The following is a 23,800-nucleotide window of genomic DNA, read 5'->3' as shown; positions in this document are numbered from 1 at the left end:
AAGCGTCTCAGAATGTCCAATAAAATAGCATTGCTTTTATTTAATTGTTTACAATTTGGGAAATGCAAACCTGTAGCTGGAAATGCGCTGGTACGCCAAGAAATAACACCGATTATTGATTCCTTAGATTTAGGTTTTGCTTGAAGACATGATTTAGAAGGACATGCTCTAAACGTGTCTTTGTTTAACAGTCAGTCAGCGGTGAACTCTACACAGAAACACATCTGGTGCGCAGTTTTCATGACATGTAGGAAAAAGGGAATGCAACTCTTCAAGACAAAATGAATTCAGCAACCATGGGTTCTTTTCCCTCTTTTTTTCCACATTCGAGATCATTGTGCCACCCGAGCGTGCTGTCTCTGTCAGTATCCTTTTGCCCTTTTTTCAGTTCAGATGAGGTCAAAAAGAGTGCATTTCTGTCTCAGCGAGTGTCCAGAGATGTTTCACACCTACCTCCCATTCCATTTTGTTTTTAAACATGCTAACGATTTATGGACCATAACGATTCTGTTTTGTAAAAGCATTGTTTTGAAATAAGATCAGCATATTCTTCCCATTTCTCTGCATTTGAGCACCGTGTAGCTTTCGTCCCTGATAATATTCATCCCAAGATTTGATATTGTGATTGGCAACACTGTCATGAGAACTTTTTATTTTATTGCCCTGTAGTTTACGAACCGTGTTTCAATGGTCGTTTCCATGTAATTTTAATTGTCAATAGAAATACCTTCAGTATGCTTTAATAATAAGGCTTTGTGTTTTTTGGAAGAGCTTTGACTGCTGTAGATGAATGCAGCTGTGAGTATAATAATCCGTGTTTATTAGGAGCTATAAATGTCTTCTTGTGATACTTTCCAAACATTCGCTCAGGTGTGTCGCTTTGTTTATAAAACCAGGAGGAAAACTGGCCCTCATCTCGAGTCTATTTCCCAGGCGTCGCGTGAAGGTACATCAAGTCACCAACAGATGGTAGTATATGACCGTCTGAAAGCGACACCGACGATCGCGAATGATTTTGTGAAATAAGCTGAGCTTTTTTTTCTTACTCTTATTTTTCAAGATACTTCAAACATACTTTTTTTTTTCGGTTTTATCGCGTGTTGCCCATTCGCCAAACTACCAAGGATGCTGCTGGATACAGCCTAGTTTAAATCAAGGTAGAGATGCTTTGCGACTGGACGAAACTGATTTATAAGTTATTTAAGAGTTATTGCGATGTTATTAAAACATCCTAAAGTATTCAAATAACATCAACCCTGTCATTATTCACGTTGGTCAAACTAGCGATTAAATTAACAAAGGGTATATTGGGCTAAATGTGAATAGCCTAGTTTAATAATCATTTGCATGATTTATATTTTCTTATTTATTTTGTATGACAAATAATTTAGTTTCTCGTTATTTACAACGTTGCTGTATTTCATTTGATCTTTTTCATGACGCATTTAGAAATGTAATGCTAACCTAATTAATGTTAATAATAAACGAAGAAGACTGCGGCTAGTTTTAATACAGTTTTACATTAATAGAGCAATGCATTTATTATTATTGTTGCTGTTGTTGTTATTATTATTATATAGTCAAATTCTGTAAAGACATAACGTTCCGGCAACAAAATTGCCACTGAACATTTCTAAAAGGTAAACTGACTTTTTCATCGAGAGCATGTTGTGTGATTATGGTTTTTATAAAATTATAAAACACGAAACGATTAATGAAACTGCAAAAATTTAGGCCTGGACATTTACTTTAAAATAATAATAATAATAATAATAACAATAGCAATGTGATTACAACTTACCGCAGCCGCAACCTGAACGTGTGTGTGGAATATTTTTAAACATAGGCTACTTATGATCAAACTTGTATATTGTTCCCTCATTTGGACAACCGCTATTATAAAAATATAATATCTTTTAGCATAATTTTAGTTTTGGACTGCAGAATTTACAAGTTATTCTGATTTTGGAGGGGGTTTAAACTATAGGTGATTTGTAATCATTAAAAAAAAAACACTGATGGGGAAAAACACATTTTTGGACTTTTGACTTAAAAGAAAGATAGATAGATAGATAGATAGATAGATAGATAGATAGATAGATAGATAGATAGATAGATAGATAGATAGATAGATAGATAGACCCATCGATCAGGCAAAAACACACTACTTTCCTTTGAAATGTTTTATTGCTAACATCATTGCACTGTACAGATTAAGTGAAATATACTTATATGTGCTTAATTCAAACTCTATTGAAATGTAAGCAGCACAAGTCCGTCTCTTTCCACGCATCTCGTGAGTGCACGGTCATCAATCCTTCATTCAGTCTCTTTACCTCACAGCTCTCCAAGTGCTTATCTTTGTGCGACTCGCTCCGCGTCAAGCGCACTACATCACGCAAGGTTTGACGTCTTGATGCACGCTCTGATGGTGGTGATGGTGATGATGATGGTGATGGTAGTATCCCCCAGCGGACGGGTGGAAAGAGCTTATTCCGTTAAAATTCAACATGAAGTCCTTCCGTTCTCCGACTGGGGACGAATGTGTCGGGTAGCGCGATATACCAACTGAGGACAGATATATATATATACATGCACAGTGAGATAAATATACACATCATGACCACCACATAAAATTATGTTGTTGCTTTTTTAATTTATTTATCGGCTCGTATTTGGCTATGCGATTTTTTACAGCCGTAAGCTTTTACCTCCATGTTTGAGAGCAGCCAAAAATATCACTGTCGCTTCATATAAATTTGCAGGCTTAAATATTTTGTTGCAAAACACATTTGGCGTTTTATGTTTAAGCATCCTGATTATTTTTCCACAATATTTAGCAAAACATTTTTTTTTCCCGATTGTACTGTTTTTAAATTGCCTTATTGTATTAGCTTCATACATTTTTGTACGCAGGCTGTTAGAATATATTTTACGTTTAAAAAATAGTGGAATGACTTTTAACCGCTTTCTAAAAAATAGTAATAATAATTCTTATTATTGACATTTATATTGTTATTAGCGTAACACATTATAAATGCATTTTTTTCTCTTTCGTACCTGAACTGTTCGCGGACGAACGTAGGCCTAAAACAATCTTTCAGTTGCTTTTGAGTCATGACAAAATTACTATAAGATGAATTTAACAGCCACGAATTCAAAACATTTCGTATAGTTTCAAGTCATCTTAAGCCTAATACGTTATCATTTTGACATTGCAGGGCATTTTTTTTAACATACTTTGTTTTTTTTTAATTATAATTTTAGATTATAGATTAAATGTTGCTATAAAATAACGTAGCCTGGTTTACACAGGCCTACATTATACAACGCATAGCCACGACACGTCTATCCCAAAGCAATGTCATCTAAATGCTTTAGAGATTATATATATATATATGTAGGCTTCGTGATTTGCTTTTACCTGACATGTCCGTGTTGTCTCTCGCACCCGGCTGTATGTAACCCTGCTCCAGGGAGTAGGTGAATATGCCCGGATGCTGCCCCGCGGACGGCGAATTGCTCGAGACCGTAGTCTGCTGTTTTAGGTACGGAGAATTAGAAGAAGAGGCCCATAGCGCTGCTCCCTCTGAATACGGCGAGTGGCCCTCAAGCGCCCCAGCTATTGCAGGGGAAGACGAGACCGGACTGGTGTTGTTCTCGGCGCCGTAGTCTCCGTTGCCAGGCACTGGACAGCTTGCCATGTAACCGTGTCTCGAGCTGGGGGACATGTGGCCGTGGTGCCCGCTGTTTATTGAATCGTAACCATTACCGGACAGGTCCAGGTTGTAGCCAGTGCCGTGGCACGCGAGTGCGCCCGCGGGAGGTTGGTAATCGAAGCTCTGGGGTAAAATGGCGGAACCGAACCCTAGGCCGTTCATCATTCTGTACATGGGTTTCATGGCCTGACATTTCCTCCTAAATCCTCGCGGTCTTCGCCGAAACGACCCTTCCTCGAACATAAACTCGCTGGTGGGGTCTATAGTCCAGTAATGCCCCTTCCCCGGCCGCCCGAGACCTTTCGGTAGTTTAATGAAGCACTCGTTCAGAGACAAGTTGTGCCGAACAGAGTTTTTCCAGCCCTGGTACGAGCCTCGGAAAAAGGGGAAGCGCGTTTGCAGGAATTGGTAGATCTCGCTCAGCGTGAGGCGCTTTGTCGGTGCGCTCTGAATGGCCATCACGATGAGTGCGATGTACGAGTAGGGCGGTTTCTCCGGGCGTCGCAGTCCCGAGTTGGTCTTTTTAGTCTTGGACACTGCGCCGTGGTCCTCCAAGCTACCTGTCGAGTTCATCAGTCCCGGATGCAGCGCGTTGGACGCCGGACTGGTCCTGATCGGGGGCGTCGAGCGCGGCGGTCCGTGGGGGCTCTCGGTCGTCATCTGTCCCGCGCTGACGTACGAACACAACTGGCCGACAGACGTTGACGTTGACAGAAGAAAACGCCTAAGCAGAGCCCCAAAGACTGAGATATTCGCGATGTTCGGGGGGAAAAAGCAGGTTCCGAAAATAAACGCCGCTGATTTAACAAGACATCCTATGCAGACTCGGCGCTCTTCTTTTTCTGGGTTTAAGGTTGTAGTCAAAATCCAGTTTTTGGTTAGGGAAAATATCCAAGCAACGTGCGTAATCGTGGTCCTTATTAACGCGTCGAGACGGTTCCCTTTCTGCCACGAGCTCCGTTCTGATCCAGGCGGCTGTAGTCCGTTTTTGAGGAAGAAATGGAAAGACTGAGTTCGTGCAGCGCCTCAACTAAACAAAACTCGACAGCCAATCACTCAATAACTCTCCCCGGCTTTCTCTCCTCTAATTGCTCCTCCTTTCCCGCCTCACCCACCCCCCAAACCCCTAGACCCCTACAAACTCAACTCTCTCTCTCTCTCTCTCTCTCTCTCTCTCTCTCTCTCTCGCGCACTGTCCAGCAAAATCAACTGACCCTCAATCTATCACTACGAGCCCACAAACATCGCGTCTTTCATCGTTATCATCATCTTTCTGGCCTCAGCTTGCTTATTCTTTTGGCTTGTTTATAAAATACGCTTTCGGCCATTTCGCCCGAATTAGTCGATTAGAGTCGCACGCTTCACGAGAATGAAGTTGAGTAGAATTGTGATTTTTTTTTTATCAAGATTAGCTTAGCTTATCGAGCGAGCTGAGGGCTAATACTAGTATTTGCGGCTCCACTTCTGATTGGACGGGTTCGTCTAATGGACTTGGAGGGATGTCGACACGAACGAGAGCTCGGTGAGCGTGAGAGGCCTTAATAAAGCCAGCAGGGCTAAAATAAATAAACCGTACCATCAAATGAGGGAGACAGTGATCAGCGAGAGACAGACGCGGACAGGGGAGAGAGAAAGAGGAATGGCTTTGGCTCGAGTGGAAGCAGGCTGTCTCTGTCGAGAGGTCTGGATACCACACACAGCGCTCCAGGATCAGCTTACAGGCCCCGGGCTGCAGCACATCCCCTGAGTCCGGCGTTCATTAACAAAAGAAAAAGCCAATTAGCCATTTGGACGTCGACAGCTTCCGCAAGCAAAGAAGGGTCACAGCAATCTTAGGCCGGTATAGCCTCGATATGGATTTATTTATATAAACGTAAACAAGCTAATGCATATTTCCTTACATCGGTTAGGCTATCACATATTTAAAGGTTAAGGTAGGCCTATTTTTTAAAACGTAATTGTTATGCGGCCTGTTATTGGGTTTTTTTTTGTTTTGAATGTTAAAATTAAAAGGAACATTTATTTTAAAAGAGACAAAATAAAATGACATAGACCACGCACACATTAACTACCAGTCAAAAGGTTTTGGACAGGAAGATTTTTTACGTTTTTAAATAATCACCTTCTGCTCTGTTCTTCCCCGAAATACAGCAAAAGGGGCAATATTGTGAAATGTTTTACTATTTATGTTTTACTTTCTGTTTGATCATATTTTGAGATGTAATTCATTCCTGTGATGACAGTGATACTTTTTCAGCATCATTACTCCAGTCTTTAGTGTCGCATGATCTTTCAGAAATAATTCTAATATGCTGATTTTCGGTCCAAGAAACACGTATTACTATTATTATTACTATTATCATCATTATTATTGTATTTAAAAGTTCTTGTTCTTCTTTGATGATTAGAAAGATCCAAAGATCATCGTTTATCTGAAATAAATTTGTAACATTATACACAAAACAATTTAGAAACAATTCTAAAGCTATTATATTTCAGCCACTATATATTTCAATCGCTATTTATTAGTAAATTGCGAAATTATTGAAATCGATACTTTTTAGTTAGCAAGGGTGCATTAAATTGATCAATGATAAAGATTTTTACAAGATAAATGCCTAAATGCTGTTCTTCTGAATTGTCTATTCATCAAAGAAACCTAAACAATTCTATTTAGCTGTTTCCTAAATAAAAACAATAATAAAGGGGTTTAAAATTAGAATGATTTCTGAAGGATAATTTGACTGGATTAATGACGCTTAAATGAAGCTTTGAGATCACGGGATTAAATGATATTTAAAATATATTCAAATAGAAAGCAGTTATTTTAAATACCAAAAAAATATTTGCACAATAGTACTGTTTTGCAGCGTTTTTGATCAAATAAATGCAGGCATGGTGAGCAGAAGATGATTCATTAAAGATCTTGTTTTAAACTTTTAAAAACTTTTGAGTGGTAGCGTGTAGGTCTACGTGTTCTGGTAAAAAAAATAAAAAAAGAAGGGTTTTGTGTGTGTGTGTGTGTGTGTGTGTGTGTGTGTGTGTGTGTGTGTGTGTGTGTGTAGACTAGTTATTTTACAGACCGACAGTGAAGTCGATCAGCAGAATATTTTTACTCGAACTCTAAGCTCTGTACCTCGGTATTTTTATATTCTTTAAATTGCTATCGTTATTTAATGCTCGATGTTATTTGTTTACGGTTTGTTATATCATTAGTTCTAGAATTAAAAATAGCTTTATATTTATAGACAACAAATAGAGCATTATGGCTCCTGGCTCTTTTTCATGAACGGCACGGGATATGCTATCTCTCGCGCTCTCTTTTTTCCCCTCCCTTTTTAATCACCCGACTCTTTTAAGTGTTCTTTGAACAAAGCGAATCAACAATCCCCTAGTTTTAGCTTACCGTGAGGATGTGGATGAAAACATGTTCCCGCGCTATATAAGCAGTATTTCGGCGGGTTTCCCCCGCCCGCTGAGCGCCCGACCCCCGCCGAGTCCCGGATGCCCGTGGCTGCTCCGGAGGAAGCCGAGCTCTGCACGAGACTTTGAACACGGGCCATCGTCAGGAGTGTATGTGCGTAAGAAAGCGTCGCGCATACACGCACTCGTCTATTTTCATTACAGACCTAATTGAGGCGCAGTAAACAAGATTTATGACTTATTCATTGTCAAACTATACGCATCAAAGACTCCAGTCAACCCTTGATCCGAAGCCATGTTACGCCTGATCAGAAAAAAAATCGCACCTGACACACAGCCACCATATTCAAAAAGTATAAGGTAAACTGTACGTTTAAATTATTAAAGAAAAATGTAGGACAGTGATGATATTAATTAACTGACTAGTTATCGTTATAACGGTAAATAATGATGCGTGATATTTTATTTTTTAATTATTGCTTACGCCTTTAGGTCTCATATTCCTCCGTTGAAGAATTATTTATGAAATGTATTATTTAACCCATTAGCTTTACGCACAGAAAAAAAAAACCCGTGATGTTTGTAAGATTAGGTTTATTTAATGCTTGCTGGTTTTTGGTGCAGGTTAAATCCACGCAGCGGTTTTTGAAAGCCTTTCACTGTGAGGTAATGTGGTTTCGATGTAAGTGCACTGCAAGGTGACACCGAAAGAATGCATTTCACTTGCTATAAGACACATTGAAATGTATTTAGTATTTCGTTTCATATATTGTCGCGCGTAATTCATTTGGTTTAAGCATGCTCTTTCTGTCTTGAATTTATACAGAACCGCTCCGTTTGTCTATACGTTCTCCAAATAAGCCTGTGTATCTGCAGCCTGCGACCCGGCGCTCGTTTGCAGCCTCGAGCAGGCTTGAATTCTCTTTACTTAGACAGGTGTGTCATTCCGCGAGTTCACCTGCAGGTTGCAGCATCGCACTTAAATGGCAAGCATGTAAAACAAGCGTTTAAAAGTTGACTGCAAGACAATGCATTGCTTGCTGTTCATATACGTGCCGCGAAGACGAAAAAACCCCACACACAATCGTGAGCCTTCCTTAAACGTTATAGTGCGATGAAACGCGACCATCCCCGAACGCTTCAAATGCTCTCGACTTTCATCGGTTATTATTTATGTCGATTATGTGGATTTGCTTTAGCGCTTTATAAAACAGAACGTTCAATTAATTCGTTAGTTAATTAGGCGTAATTGAATAAATATTGAATTCGTTTATTCATTCATTCATTCATTCATTCATTCAGTGGGAGCAGCTTACATTAAAAGCGAGACAGGTCCACGGAGAGGTGGGTTGCTCTTAATCAGGCCCGGTCCGTGACCCGAAAATTACAGGGCTGTCAACCCAAGGAGATGGCGTGACTAAAGACCGAAATTGAAAAGGAAACGGTGGCCCTGCTTCAGTACCGCGGACAGCGCAAAATATTTTCACGTTTGAGACGAGCAAAACAAATAAAAAGAAATGCCGTGATAAAAAAAACAATACCCACAATTTACAAAATAAACTGTACATTAACAATGCATGCAAAAACTGTTAAGGTTGCGTTATATATCTTATAACGATTTACGTCTTGCTGTCCTTTCGCCGAGGGCTTCCGCGGGTGCGAGATCGCCGCCGTAGACTTCAACCGATTCATGCGCGCTTTTGTATTCGTGTGGTTTCAGAGAGAAGTCCGTTCGTCTGCAAACACCGTGTTCTTGTTTGCTGAAGAATTCATTTCTGTCAGCGGCCGGCTAGAGTAGTTTTTATTTTTTGATGGCAAAATGCAGCGCAATTTTGAAACGGTCTGCTGTTCAATACGTTGCCTTACGTTTAAGGTTTGTGCTATAGGCCTACATCGAGCTTATTTTGCATTTGCAGGCGCATTTGCTTTGATTATAAAGGTATACCTATGTTAAATGTATAATTCAATCATAAAAAACACTGCGAAATTACGGATAGTCTGATTTATTTATATATTCATATAATATGTAGGCTAATATTATATAGATATTAATGATATAGGCTGGCGATATTAATTAATTATGAACTGCAGGCTTCAAATGAAGTAGCGTACAGATTTGTTTCTGGATACAATGATTTTTTTCTTTTATGAACTTGAACGTGAGATTGAGTTGACTTGTTCGCCAAGCGTCGTTTCCATTAATTTCGGCTTTTGACAACATTTGACTTTTATTTGGCGCGTGCACGCGTGGCCGCAGCTTCGGTGACTCATGTCTGAAGGCATATGTGTTGAATTTTCTGCAATCATTTGAAGAGAAAGTGCGTTGGGATCGCTAGTTTCTTGAAAGGCGGTCGGCTGGTCAGTGAACAGACCTTGTGATGTCACGTTACGAGGAAGTTTTGTGTGCTTTATTGAAAATGTAAGCAGTGTGCGAATTAAACAAGGGGTCCGCTGCTAATGTATAGGACTATGGAAATTATCTAAATCATTTCTATGTAAGTAAACCATGACGTGATGCCGGGGTTATCATTTGAAGAGACAGTAATTTTTGTTCACTGATATATATATATATATATATATATATATATATATATATATATATATATATATATATATATATATATATATATATATATATATATATATATATGTTGTGATTGTGTGTTTTGTCCCCGTTTAATGCTTAGAAGTTGCACATCCATCAAGGTTTTCATTGTTAGTGTTTGAAGCACTGCCTTTGGCTTTGGCATCACACATTTCTAAATCAGAAACATTGTAATAAAAACTTGACCTAATAAGTGCCACTCAGAGTAAGAATTGGAACGAATAATGAATTATTCTCTGTCACATTTTCTTTTATTAACAAAAGTACAACTGCATGTTGTCCAACTGAGCACAGCTCTAAATAAACCATCATATTTACACAGACTTTAAAACACGGTACAAGCGTAACCCAACACAATTTTTTTTTCAAAGAAGTAGACTACATTTAAATACATAATCTGTCCATAATTACTGGCATGGTTATGCCATCGTTTACAAGAAATGAAAACAGGAATCAGTAAACACTGCACTGGCGCGACATTGATTCATCTAAGAAGACGTCTAAACAGCAGACATGCAGCACTGCGGTAAGTATTGTGCATGCATAGACTCAAATCACGAACACACACATAGGCCTAAAACACACCATTTAACAGAGGAAAGTGCACATGGCTGGTGTGTCAAACACCAAAGAGATTTAAGCGTGCGGATGTCTGCAAATCGGCTTGTTCACTTGTCACTTCACGACAGCAGAGAGTCTATTCTGAAGGGGTGAAATCCAGTCTCTTGTACAGTAGTGTGGGAGTGTGCCAAACCCGGAAGGGAATTCGGTATGTCCGGCATTCGACTGATGTTAGTAATGTCTGCCGTGTTACACCTGTAGATCGGAAAGGCGCTCGACACCTCAGAACTGACCTGGAATCCTGTCTGCGGCGGATAGCCCACGACCACCGGCAGAAAGTGCGGAGCCGCCGACAACATTAGCCTGGCTCCAAAACACGTGTCCTCTGTGCTTTTCTCCCTCCGCGTGAACGGTTTACTGAGGATGCTGTCAATGGCGAAGGAACTGGAGAACTTGGAAGTTTCGTCGCGCGCCGGGATCCGGCTGTCATCCGCAGGCGCGCGCTCCTGAGATTCCGAAGCGCTCAGGACCTTCTTGCTGATGCGCTTCCTCCTCCGGCGGAAAACGCCGTCCGCGAAAGTGTATTCACTGTGCGGGTTCAACATCCAGTAGTTGTCTTTTCCCCACGGACGCGAGGGGTCTCGCAGCACTTTTAAAAAGCAGTCGTTCAACGACAAGTTGTGCCGCACGGAGTTGCGCCACCCGGTGTAGCTGCCCCGAAAGAACGGGAATTTTTTCATTAAGTACTCGTTTATTTCAGCAAGTGTGAGGCGGCCGGTGTTGGAATCGCGTATGGCCATAGCAATGAGCGCGATGTAGGAGTATGGTGGTTTGGGTCTACGCGTATATGGTTTCGCCTTCCCGTCCGAAACGGGGGCACTTGGTCCTGGGCTGTTGGCTGAACAGTCTCCATCCGAGCCCAATTCCTCCTCCGTGGACAGCGGTGAAGCCACGTTCACGTCCATGTCACTGCACAGGTCCAGCTGCTTGTCCACAAGGCGACTCGCAGAGAAAACCTCCAACTTCATTGTAAGCCGCCTCTGTCACTTTACGGTAGCTGAGTAGCTCAGAGAGGTCTTGTTTTGAACGACGCTTTCGGTCTCGGTCAACGTCAAAGTCTATTAAAGAAACAAGAGTTATCACTTCCTACCGGTTAAAAACTCCTCATGGGAGAACGGACTGCACCGGCTGCCGTTAATATAATCGCTCGGTAGGGACGGCCCACGAGGGCGGGGCTTAGAGTCTAGACCTATCAATCACAAGCGCATTCACGCGAGTTAAGGGTTTAGAGATGCTCACCTGCCCCCGTAACTGTACGGAGCGTGAGTAAGGTTTGGAGTCGCAAGGTCAAAATTATTTCTGCATGTTTGAAGAGTTCTCTATCTAAATTTATTTTTGAAGTGTGTGTGTGTGTGTGTGTGTGTGTGTGTGTGTGTGTGTGTGTGTGTGTGTGTAGTTTGCCTATACTGTATGAGGAACAAATATTAACATTCTCAGTGCTTTATATTACACTTTATAGTATATATCGAGTATTTATATACCATGTTAATAGCTCAACACTAATCAAGCATAAAAAAACAGAAATTGTGAGAATTATTCATAATGTCATTCTATTATAGTCCATAAAACAGAACATGTCCACATGATCAAAAAATAAATACGAACGTACAAGTTTGGCTGTATTTGTGGTGTTTCCCCCCTTTTATTTGGCGTTGAGAGCAATCACTTTGATTTATCGTAACCTTTGATTCTATCATCAGAAAAATACGAAACATTGATATGATGAGCAGTTTTAGCTGGACTTGAACCAAAGTTGAGTTCCCCATTCTGCTTATTCATTGTTTACAGACGTACATAGACTGCTAGACAAAGAGAACATGCCTGCTAATTCATTTGAACTGTGAAGTTGGCAAGGTGGCCTCGCCACGGTATGTGGAATGTCACACCTGATTCTGACGCACCCAATACCTGACATCAACGTGTCACTCACGATCACTCTTTGTAAACTGAGTTTACATGTTTAATGAAACAATTTGCTTGTGGCAGTTGCTGACTTTTGAAGGAATGGGGAAGTTTACCGCATTTATGATGAGCTTGGACGAGGGCCACGTATACCTAAAACAGTACGAACAGGGATGAGAAGCGCCACAGAGATCACACACAGGTCAGGGAGTATGTGGAAAAAATAGACAACACCTGTCTAAAAAATTCAACTGAGCAAATCTCTTTCATTCTCTCAGAGGAGGTGAAGGCACAGTGAAAGGTCATGAAGTTTCATAAGTTCCTAACGTGCCCTAAGGTGAGTGATAATCATTTAACTGTCTTTTGAACCACACCTACATAAAGCCTTTGGGATATTTTTTCTTTGAGTAAATCCAAAACATTCTCTTGTGCACCGATGGTGTGTGTAATTTTCTGGGTTCATGGGGCAGGCAAGCAAGCCTGTGCAACTTGTGGTGTGTGCCTATAAACACACGCACACAAATACACATACATACACAAATGATTATATAGTCTTCCATGGAGACAGTCTCAGCATGTGTTACTGTTGAGTTCTCGGTAACCATAACTTAAATTTCCACAACAAATAAGATATTTCGAAAAATATGCGAGTTCTAAGCAACATTGGACCCCGTTGGCTTTCAGTGTACGGGCGAAGAAATGCCGAGACATCAAAATATCTTCTTTTGTTTTCCACAGAAAAAAGAAAGCCATCCAGGTTTGGAAGAACACGATAGTGATGAAACAATATGCACTTTTGTACAGGAAAAATGTAAATATTGTGTTGGAAATAATGACGCACTAGATTTAAAGTTTTGTAGTTGGTTTGGATTGAAATGAAGGTGAGCCAATGACCGAAATTTCATTTTTGGGTGTGGAGGGTCACAGTTACAGCTAAACTCATATATAAACCATACTTTTATATTACCATACGTGTCATATGTAAACCATACTTTTGTAAAAAATCGCCCATTTTAAAACTAAAAGGTCTTGGTAAATCCACTCACATAAACCACACACGAAACACAGATCTACTTCATTTTTAAACAACAAAACCTTTTACTTTGATGAATTGTCTTGAAATAAATTATGTCCTGATGTATGATGCTGACCACATTTCTGTTAAGAGACCAAAATGTCTTGGAATAGCGCTGGATATATTCAAAAACCTTGACTACTTCCACAGTCATAAACTCAAATAAATATGAATTTAGCAGTTTGGCACCGTGTGCGGCTCCAAACCGCTGCAGTCAGATAGAGTTTCGGCCCTGTGCTTACTCATTTCCCTACCATTCCAAGACAAAATGATTTCCAGCAGGCTGAACATATGAGCAGGCCTAAAACTGACATTTAAAGGGCATGTCAACCGAGCTTTCTCCTTTTTAGACGTGTAATCGAACACTAATAGAAAGAGACCATATTAAATGGTTGGCAGTTTGATTCTGGGCCTGCAAAAGTCGCCATCTCTCTCTCTTTGTGACAGCTGAAATGATTGTTCTGCTTATACCTGCTGTGTTTAGCCCTAGCAGCCATCTGATAAGTTCAGGCCTTCTGTCTGTGATACGTTATGTCTGTGTGTGTGTGTGTGTGTGTGTGCGCACACAGGTGTGCGTGTGGTTTATCTTTTTTTAAATGCAGGTGTCATGATCTTTTTCTCAACACAAGAAGTTCAAAGTCATCTATTTATCATCCGTCTAGTGTGTAGATAGGATCCAGCACTTGATCAACACGGTGCTTATCTTTTTAGCTTTAAATACCAACTAAGCCATCAAGTATTTCAAGAATTTGTTTGGCTGTCTGGGTATTATTTTGTTAAATTACAACAGATTTTAAATACGTTTTAAATGTTAATGCACTGTATATCAGTACTGGCATTTAGAGATTAATTGCATTTATCAGTATAGATTGATAATCAGATTTTTTTTTACTTTATTATGTCTTTTAAAAACCCACTTAGTGCAATTATACAAATATTTTCCTGTGAAGACGTATATGTTTCATGGCTAAATTTGACTAGCCTGGTACTCCGTAGCAGAGTAATAGCACAGTTTTGCTGACAAAATATTGCAATGCACACAACATTATGGATGACATATCAGAGTTCAAAAGAATCTGTGACCCGAACAGCAAGTCTTTGTGATGTATCAAGAGCCATGGTATCCATGGTAATGTCAGCATACCACCAAGAAGGACGAACCACATGCAACAGTAGTAACTGTGGATGCAAGAGGAAGCTGTCTGAAAGGGATCTCGGGTGCTAAAAACATAACTAAAAACATATTCTGCCCAACTGCAGAATTAAATGTGCCCCTCAACTCTTCTGTTTCCACCAAAACTGTCCGTCAGGAGCTCCACAGGGTCAATATACATGGCCGACCTGCTACAGCCAAACCTTTGGTCACTCGTGCTAATGCCAAATGTCGGTTTCAGGTGCCAGTGAAAATCTTGGGCTGTGGGCAAAGTGAAACGTGTATTGTTCTGTGATGAGTCCACCTTCACTGTCTTTTCCACATCCGGGAGAGTTTCGGTGCGTAGAAGCCCCATCCAAAGTGAAGCATGGGGGTGGATCAGTGATGGTTTGGGCTGTAATATCATGGCATTCCCTAGACCAATACTTGTGCTAGATGGGACTACCGAACCAAATAATGGTTTAAACAATGTATCCTGAAGGCGGTGCCATTTGTCACGACGATAATGCACCAATACACACAGCAAGACTGGTGACAGAGTAGTTTGATAAACATAAAAGTGAGGCCGAACATCTCCCGTGGCCTGCACAGTCACCAGATCTAAATATTATTGAGCCACTTTGGGCTGTTTTGGAGGAGCGAGTCAGGAAACGTTTTCCTCCACCAGCATCACGTAGTGACCTGGGCGCTATTCAGCATGAAGAAGGGCTCAGAATCCCTCTGGCCACTGTGCAGGACTTGTATCTGTCACTGCCAGGATGAATTGATGCTGTATTGACTGCAAAAGGAGGCCCTACACCATACTAATGAATTATTGTGGTCTAAAACCAGGTGTTTCAGGTTCATTGTCCAACCACTGTATATATACAACTGTGTGTATAAATCTTTTCAAAATATATACAGCAGGTGTGTATATTTATATATATATATATATATATATATATATATATATATATATATATATATATATATATATATATATATATATATATATATATATAATTAATATACACAGCAGACATACATGTATTATGTAAAAAACATTTTGTTTTCCCAACTAAATATTTGAAGGTACCAACATCTCTCTCTCTCTCTCTATATATATATATATAAAACACACAAACAGTTATATTGAAACAGGTGATGCATAACCAGAGTCAGTAACTAGTCTATTGAAGCTCAGATGACGAAGCATTTTTGTCCAGTGTGTTCAGAAGACAATCCGTCAATGCATTTTAATGACAATGCCGCAGTGCTTTCACATGACTGCGCTTAAATAGACTAAATGCAGGGACAAAACCACAAATTGTTTTAATGAAATATTCACTTCAATCCTATACAGACCTTCAAGCTCCTTTAAATTCTAAAAACAAACTCTTTTATTCCAGCAAGTAAATTCCATAACACGAATGGTTCAGTTTCTCACTCATAAACTGAAATAAACTGTCTGTGTTTTATTGTCAGAGGCTCAAAACCACATTGAGAGACCAGCTTCTAACGTGACACCACGCACCTGCAATCCTTGCAGCTCTGTCACGCCAAACACACACACTTCGCTAAACGTTACACACTTGCTGTCACGCAAAGAGCTAGCAACACACTCAAAAACAGAATTAGGTTTCACACTTCATAGTGATAAAATGCTTTTCGCACTTGCAGATGTAAACACATAGCCACTCAACAACAAACACACAACTACTCATTGTATCAAATTACACACTCGGAACAAAGATAACAAAAACAAACCCAAGTGGGAGGAAGGAGAAAATTTAAGGAATTCATTAAGAGAAAAAGAGAGGGAAATGCTGGGTGCAGTGTGTAGCATGAACCAAACAAGGCATAAAACAGGTGCGTGTTCTCTCATGACAGCTCTGTAAAGGGGTGTCTTTGGGATGTAATCAAATATGAAATACTTTTCACACACCTAGAAACACCGGTGCTGCTATACGAGCCAAAGCCTCTGTGATAATGAGTGTGTAGACTCGGCTGCTGTATCATTTCTCTCGGCTGTTAGCTCAGCGGTGCGCTAACATCTTACCGGCGCTTTATGTGCCAAAGCTGAAATGGTGTAGTAATCATAGCATCTGGTGGTAGTTAAAGATCTGGGCTGGTAATCCAAACTATAGAAGCGATGATTTATCAGCTGGAGAGTGGCGTCAATTGCTGACACGACCTCTGTGAACTCTGTGAGACCTTGTCAAGGCACTCAGTCCCATTTATCAACAGCAAGATATATAGGAAGTGTGCCGCTTGTCACTTTGGAAACAGCTAAATAACCAAAACACTATCAAATCCCTAACTACTAAATGACCAGTACTGAAATAATATACCATTTTGTGAAAATTAATGAAAAAATATACATTAAAATCACTTTTTTAATGCGAATTTAGGCATGACTTGGATGTTTATTTGAAAATAACAGTGTTATTAAATTATTAAAGATTAACCTTAACTGTTTGTAAAGTAAACATAGATGAACTGATATGTACAATTAAATTATCTGATTAAAATTCAAAATATATATAAATATATAGTGTGTGTGTGTGTATATATATGTATACACACACACTTACACATATAATTGAAGTTACTTATTATTGATTATTAAATTATTATAAAATATGAGTCCTGACAGGGTCTGATTTCTCACTTGTGTGCATGTGGGTGTGCATTAATGGGAGTGGAATCTGAAACACGTAAACTCTGTGATTCCCCGTGTCTGCTGAGAGTAGCCATGTGTTTAACAACAAAACGTCTGCCCTCATTGTCTGTTCAGTGTTTGTGTGTGTGTGTGTGTGTGCGTTAGTGTCCTTTCTTTGCCCTTTTTTTAAAACTCACAGACGCTCACGGAGGGCTTTCACCTGAGGTGATGTTAACTTGCCAAACCAGTAAAAGAAAAATAAACAAACATACAGAGGTAGGCAAGCACTGTCATTACAGCGAGGTTATTCAGAGGTGATGTATGTGTGTGAGAGTAAACCTAAAATCTGTTAATGTTACTGTGGTTATACATGAAGTTCTGTGGGTCTACGTCCACTAGTTTGTGTCCCAAGACGATGGGATGACAAGTTTAGGATACAGAAGAGAACATCGTGCTTGAACGATCTACGTTGCATGCTGATTTAGATGGTCCTTAGCTCTTTATCGTTGTTCCTCACACGCTACGGCAGCTCTGCTCGCATGCAGCCCGGAGAAAACATTACAAAAGGCATTTTCTTAAAAAAAAAAAATCTGATAGTGAATTATCTGATACGAGTTGCACCGTGTGCCGCGTGTTGACAGCTTTAACTGCACTCTGTGCTGCGCAGGAGGCATTTTTAAGAGAAATGTAAGCAACAAGCTTCCCCCACCCTCCACCCTTATGGTCTGCCGGTGGATCTGTGTTTACCTGGCGAGCGTAGCTGTCTTTGTCTAAACTTGAAAGGGGATCCAAACGCTCGCCCTCCTCACGCACTGTGCTTCGCACGACACACCCCGCCCTCGTTTTTCGCTGCAGTGATTTACTGTAAAAGAAACCAGTGTGGGTGTTTGATATTCATATTTTGTTAAGTAGTTTAAATCACTTTCGAAGCGCAGCTGTGCATGATTTACTTGAGAAGTGCAAAATAATCTGTGACTGAACGATAAACATAGTCCTTGCTATGATAAAAATCACACCAGTCGATGTTCTCTTTAAAGCAAATTAACTTGTTCTTTAAATCGAAAAACTGACAAAAGAAGCTGAAATTTTGTGTTGTTTTTTTTGTCCACACACACAAAGGTAGCCAGTGGAATTCATTGTTGTTTTTCTAACCCATAGACTTTCTTTGTATGATTAAAAACACTTCAGAATATTTTCTTAAAAGAAAAAATATTAAATACTTTATTTTAAGTTCTGCAGAAGAAATACAGGTTTGGAATGGCCTGAAGGTGACATATGACAGATTATTATTAAAGACATTAACGTTATATATATATATATATATATATATATATATATATATATATATATATATATATATATATATATATATATATATATATATATATATATAACGTTAATATCTTTATATATATATATATATATATATATATATATATATATATATATATATATATATATATATATATATATATATATATATATATATATATATATATAATTGTTGTGAACTTTCCTTAAAGTACGCTCAATAAATTCATGTTTATTGGAGACATTGACCGAGTGGCAGATGCTACTGTTGCTCAGTATAGTCCTGTATTGATCTGGTGTTACTCATTTATATTTGTCTGGGTTATTAATCAGAGGAAGTAACACTGGAACAAACGGATCTCCAGATGCAGATTACAGAAAGAACAGGGTAATTCAACATCGATCCATTAACACACACACACACACACACACACACACACACACACACACTCACACATGCAGGTACATTTTTGCCCTACTAAAAGTAAGCGCAATGAATGATAATGTGCAAGATAACTGCTTGTTATGAATAATGTTTTCTGTAGCTTTTGTGTACACTTTACTTTTGTTTAAAGTACAAGTTCTACCAACAGTGTTTTGCCCACTATACTCTTAAAATAAAGATTTCAACAGGGGTTTTTCAGAGACCCATTTATGGTTGCACTTAAGAACAATTCAGTGAACAGCTTTTAAAACATTTTTGTTGTTGTTTGAAGAAAATTAATATTTTAAAGAACCTTTTTCCACCAGAAAGAACCTTTTGTGAAATGGAAAGGTTCCAAAGATATAGATGCAAATAAAGAACATTTATTTTCATATAGTTCTTCTACCTGAGTGAAAAGGAGGTGTTTACATTGTCAAATTGAGTTGGTGTTGTTGTTGTTGTTGTTTTACACTCTATTTTGTGTCAGTTTGCTTTTATTTTATAAAATATTGCAGTGAAGACAGAAATAGTGGAATGGGATCATGACAGAGGTCAGACTCAAACCAGGTTCCTCATAAGCCTTGTTATGCAAGTGTGTAAAAAAATGTTCGTATAGTCTGTGATTGTGTATGTGCGTGTCAGGAGCAGAGAGATGGAGGAATTCTTGGCTCATGTCAACACTTCATTACACAAAACAGTTCGACTAAAGGTGAGACTAAATAACAGTCCAATCAAATGCCAACAGAAAATATTTTGTCACCTGTTCAATTTTAAAATCTTAAAACATCAAAACTGGTTTCCAGTAAGCGAGCCAAATTTATAAAGGCACCTTTATTGGTGACTAAAAGGCCACGGATATACATTGACACCATGCAGTCAGTCCTGACTACCTGACAGATCCACCCATACGCTGCTTTTATATGTCTACACTAAACTAAGTCAGAATGTTTAAAGGACACTGAGGTATCAATTCCAAACATTTGTATTTACAAGTAGGTCACTTGCGTCATTCTAATCACTGCAAGCTGGTTGTGTCCCCTTGAGACTTGTCTTTAGTTTTGGGGCACTTTGTGACCTGTATGCAACTCATGCCATTGCTACTTTGTGAGCACTGTTTAAAGGGATTTCTCAGAAAAAAACTTTTTTTTTCTTTTATCATTTGGGTGGCACTGTATCCTCAGAGGCTCATTTAATCCTTTTGACTGGTCTCTTGAGTGCCAGTAGACGGCAGTTTGTTTGAACTAATATTCACCCTGTTCAACCTAACTGTACTACACTGCATACATATATATATATATATATATATATATATATATATAGGACTACTGTATTGAATTTTGAACATACAGTTTTCTTTGGACTACACAGACAGTTTTTTTTTTTACTTGTTTTACATGGTTAGTTCGGCCAAAAAATGAAAATTAAGTGTTTTACTTAGCTTCGAAGCATTGTATGGGACTTCTTTCAGCTGATTCCAATCTGAGTTAAATTAAAAACTGTTCAAAACCTCCAAGTCTTTCCAGAATTGAAGAATCCGTGGACTGCTGCTCTATCATGTTGGAAATATGCCCTACACCAAATCCAACCCTAAACCTACCCAACAGTGTTAACAGATGCAAAGCTGATATAAAATTAGTTGATGCAACTGTGCCATTTCAATCCCCCTTTACACAGATTTTGTTGAACCATAGTCGCAAAAGTTTCGAAGCGGAGCTCCTTGCTTCTCAAAGTATATCTCTGTACTCCGTAAGCTACTGAACAAACAAGATGAGGCTGGATCTGTGTAATGCAAACGTTCAAAAGCATCAAATTTGAAATATCCCAGCATTAATATTGTTTTGAAGTGATGTTCTTTAGTAATTGTGCTAAATTAATTAAAACTCTATGTGTATTTTGTGTCTCGCTAAAAAGTGCATTAAGGTATGTTTAAGTCATGAGACCAGGTAGGGTTCTCCTTTACCAAAGCACGGAAATGTTGTTGCCTTTTTCCCCTGAGTTTAACATGCTTTAGACAGTTAAAGCGAAACACCCACTCACTGCAATGATAGAGTTTAGAAATGCCAGGACAATTTTTTTATATAACTTCAATTGAATTTGTCTGTCTGAAGTCACATTGACCTGCTTTTGAGCCTTTAATATAAACAAATAAAAATCCCGCCGTATTCTTTTGTAAACTGTTTTTCAAGGAGTTTTGTATAATATTTAACTGAAAAACAAGTGATTAATAAAATTTATAAGATATGCTTGGCAGTAATGGATGGAAAATTACAATAAAAGAAAATTCTGTCTTACTATATTTTAAAATGTAATTTATTATTTCAGATGCCAAAGCTGAATTTTCAGCAGCAATCACTCTTTACACAAACAGGATCCTGCAGAAGTAATTCTAATTATGCTGAGTCTTTTGAACTTTAGTGTATAACTTTCTCTTATTTATGAGAAAAACATTTAGCAACCCGGTAACTTTAATAACGGATGTCCTTGTGGTATCTTTTTTTAGAGTAATATTATGAGCACAGAGGACGGTTACCAGGCAGTTCCACCTGTTGAAACACCTCTCTCGCTCTCTTTCTTTTGTTCTCTAGCTCATTTTCATTCATTCACTCTCTCTCTCTCTCTCTCAGACATGCACAGATACACACCTACTGTAGGTCAGGACAACCCTACTTAATTAAACCTTTACCTTTTATCTAACCACACACAATGATCTATTAAATTTTGTTTGGGAATGAGCAGAAATAGCACTATATCTAGACGTGGCTTGCCTCTCCAGCGTGGGTTGGTTTGGCAGTCAAGACATGCCGACTTTTTAGGGGAGAAAAACCATTGCGCTCTCAGGAGGAGCCGCTCAGGAGAACCCTCACGCCTGGAGCGAGATTGCAATCTCTGTGGTTGTGCGAGAACTATTTAGGTTGTTTTACAAACACACTTCACAGCGCACAGGGACGAACAAAAGGGCGTCGCACGAAACCCTCAGAGAAGTCACAATGGTTTATAGTAGCATTGTTGATCAAGCAATCAAACCATGATTCATCTTTCTCCAGAATTTCCAAACATCTCGTGCCGGAAATATTCAACCTAGAAAAAAAACAACAACAACAACATTCCCAGGCATGCAATACTTTTTTTTTGACTTAAAATCCTTTTTGTGGGCTTTTTTTAATACAAGGGCTGACACACTGTGTCGGCGAATTATGTTTTCAATTTAATGCTCTCCCTCTCAGAGCCCTCTTACAAGGCACTCCATTCCCTCTTCATCTAAACAAATTCGAGCCGGGCTCGCGCTGAGTTCCGGCAGCCCTGGCGAGTGCTACCATAAACAAAACTCCTAGGTGGCCTGTAGGTTCTGCAGAGAGAACAACATTTGCACATATACAAAAGGCTCAGATACAGGCCAGATATATGCAAAAAAAAACATGGGATACTCTTCTCATCAGGTTTAAAGTACAGCAGAGAAATGTATTCATTTATAAACAGACCATGTCTGAAGTAAAGACTCTTAATCAGAGCTCTCTTGTTGGCATTTTGTTCAGATTGAAACTTAGTTGTCTACTATATCAAATAATTGGCTACACTTTATTTTGATAGTCTATTTTAGACATTTTACTAAGTAATTTTGTACCCACATGTGAACTACATGTCAACTAATTGTCATTAATTTGCAACTACATGTCTACAAACTCTCAGAGTAGACTGTTAGGGTAGGTTTAGGGTTAGTAAAGTTGAAATATACCTGCAAAGTTTATCATAGTCAGTATGTTGTATGTTGTGGACCCATCAAGATAAAGTGTTAGAAGTTACCAAGCAGACACTCTACTAATACTTTAATAATGACTGCAAACTAAATGCAGTTGCAAAGTTACTTAGTAGAATGTCTCAAGTGGACTATCAAAATGAAGTGTTGCAAAATAATTTAGTGTATTTTTAAATTTTTTAATCTAAAACTGCTCAAAGTTTTCTTTAAGGGGTGGTTTTATGGTTGGTGCAGGTCGAAATACAGTTTGTACAGTAAAAAAAAAACATTCCGCCTATGGTTCGCATAAACCACAAACATAATCCACAAAAACCTGTGTGTGTGTGTGTGTGTGTGTGTGTGTGTGTGTGTGTGTGTGTGTGTGTGTGTGTGTGTGAAAACGTGAAAATAATTATTTTAGTATTATCTCAAAATTGAGCCACTTCTGACTACAAGAAAAGTGGTCCAATTTATCTGGATTCATCTTACTTATTTTTTTAAAGCACTGCAGTTGTTTATTGCAGTTGTAATATTTTTCCACATGAAATAAACAAACATCTAAGACAACAAGCAGGCTCTTAATTGAAGATCAGTGAAGAAACACGATTGAAGAGGGTGGGCCGATTTAAGAAAACAACTCTGAATGTGAACACAAATCTCTAAATCCCCATTAGAAATAAAGAAATACTTTGAGGGATCAAAAGACTTCAAATGCATGCTTCTTCCTTAACACAAATGTCAGAGACTTGTTTCAGACTTTTATGTTGCGCGTGCAGGCATTCTTTTGAATTGCTGAATGAGATTGCGACAGCAATGTGACAGGGTAATAAATAACATTTTATGCATTTCTACTGTTTAAATGAATGAAGATACATTTTACTTTTGTGTAAAAAGTATCCCGCTACCTTTAAATGTATGTATCGAACCAAAGCAGGTGCGAATGATCAGATTATAAAAGAGCAAAATAAACATCAGAAACTTGGTCTTAGAAATTAAAGACAAGAAAAAATCAAATTGCAAAGAAGATTATGTTGTTGCTGTTATTTGAATTAGATCACATATGCTGAATGCTAAAATGAAATAAAAAGTCTTTGTATACAAGCATATTGAAAAAACACACAACATAGAGATTGTAATCTGAAAGCGCTGTACTTGCTGTACTGATTTGTTATTTCTGTGTTTGATAAGCCAAC

The 23,800-nt window shown here is 38.8% G+C and overlaps 2 protein-coding genes across 2 annotated transcripts; both read right to left on the bottom strand.

Annotated features, from left to right (window-relative positions):
* Nucleotides 1–2,168: 2,168 nt before the first annotated feature.
* Nucleotides 2,169–4,741, bottom strand: foxf2b (forkhead box F2b). Its single transcript, XM_043218803.1, has 2 exons — nt 3,425–4,741; nt 2,169–2,568 (listed from the first exon to the last, which is right to left on the bottom strand). Exons 1-2 carry the CDS (start codon nt 4,377–4,379, stop codon nt 2,390–2,392), a joined length of 1,134 nt encoding a protein of 377 aa, XP_043074738.1. The 5' UTR covers nt 4,380–4,741; the 3' UTR covers nt 2,169–2,389.
* A 5,235-nt stretch (nt 4,742–9,976) lies between these two features.
* foxq1b (forkhead box Q1b) lies at nt 9,977–11,489 on the bottom strand. The gene has a single exon (XM_043218783.1). It carries the CDS (start codon nt 11,334–11,336, stop codon nt 10,428–10,430), a length of 909 nt encoding a protein of 302 aa, XP_043074718.1. The 5' UTR covers nt 11,337–11,489; the 3' UTR covers nt 9,977–10,427.
* Nucleotides 11,490–23,800: the final 12,311 nt, after the last annotated feature.

This window comes from Puntigrus tetrazona, chromosome 20 (genome assembly GCF_018831695.1).
Source record: "Puntigrus tetrazona isolate hp1 chromosome 20, ASM1883169v1, whole genome shotgun sequence".
Taxonomy (NCBI): Eukaryota; Metazoa; Chordata; class Actinopteri; order Cypriniformes; family Cyprinidae; genus Puntigrus; species Puntigrus tetrazona.
The sequence above is the reverse complement of the archived record's forward strand: the minus strand, read 5'-3'. Positions and strand labels throughout refer to the sequence as shown.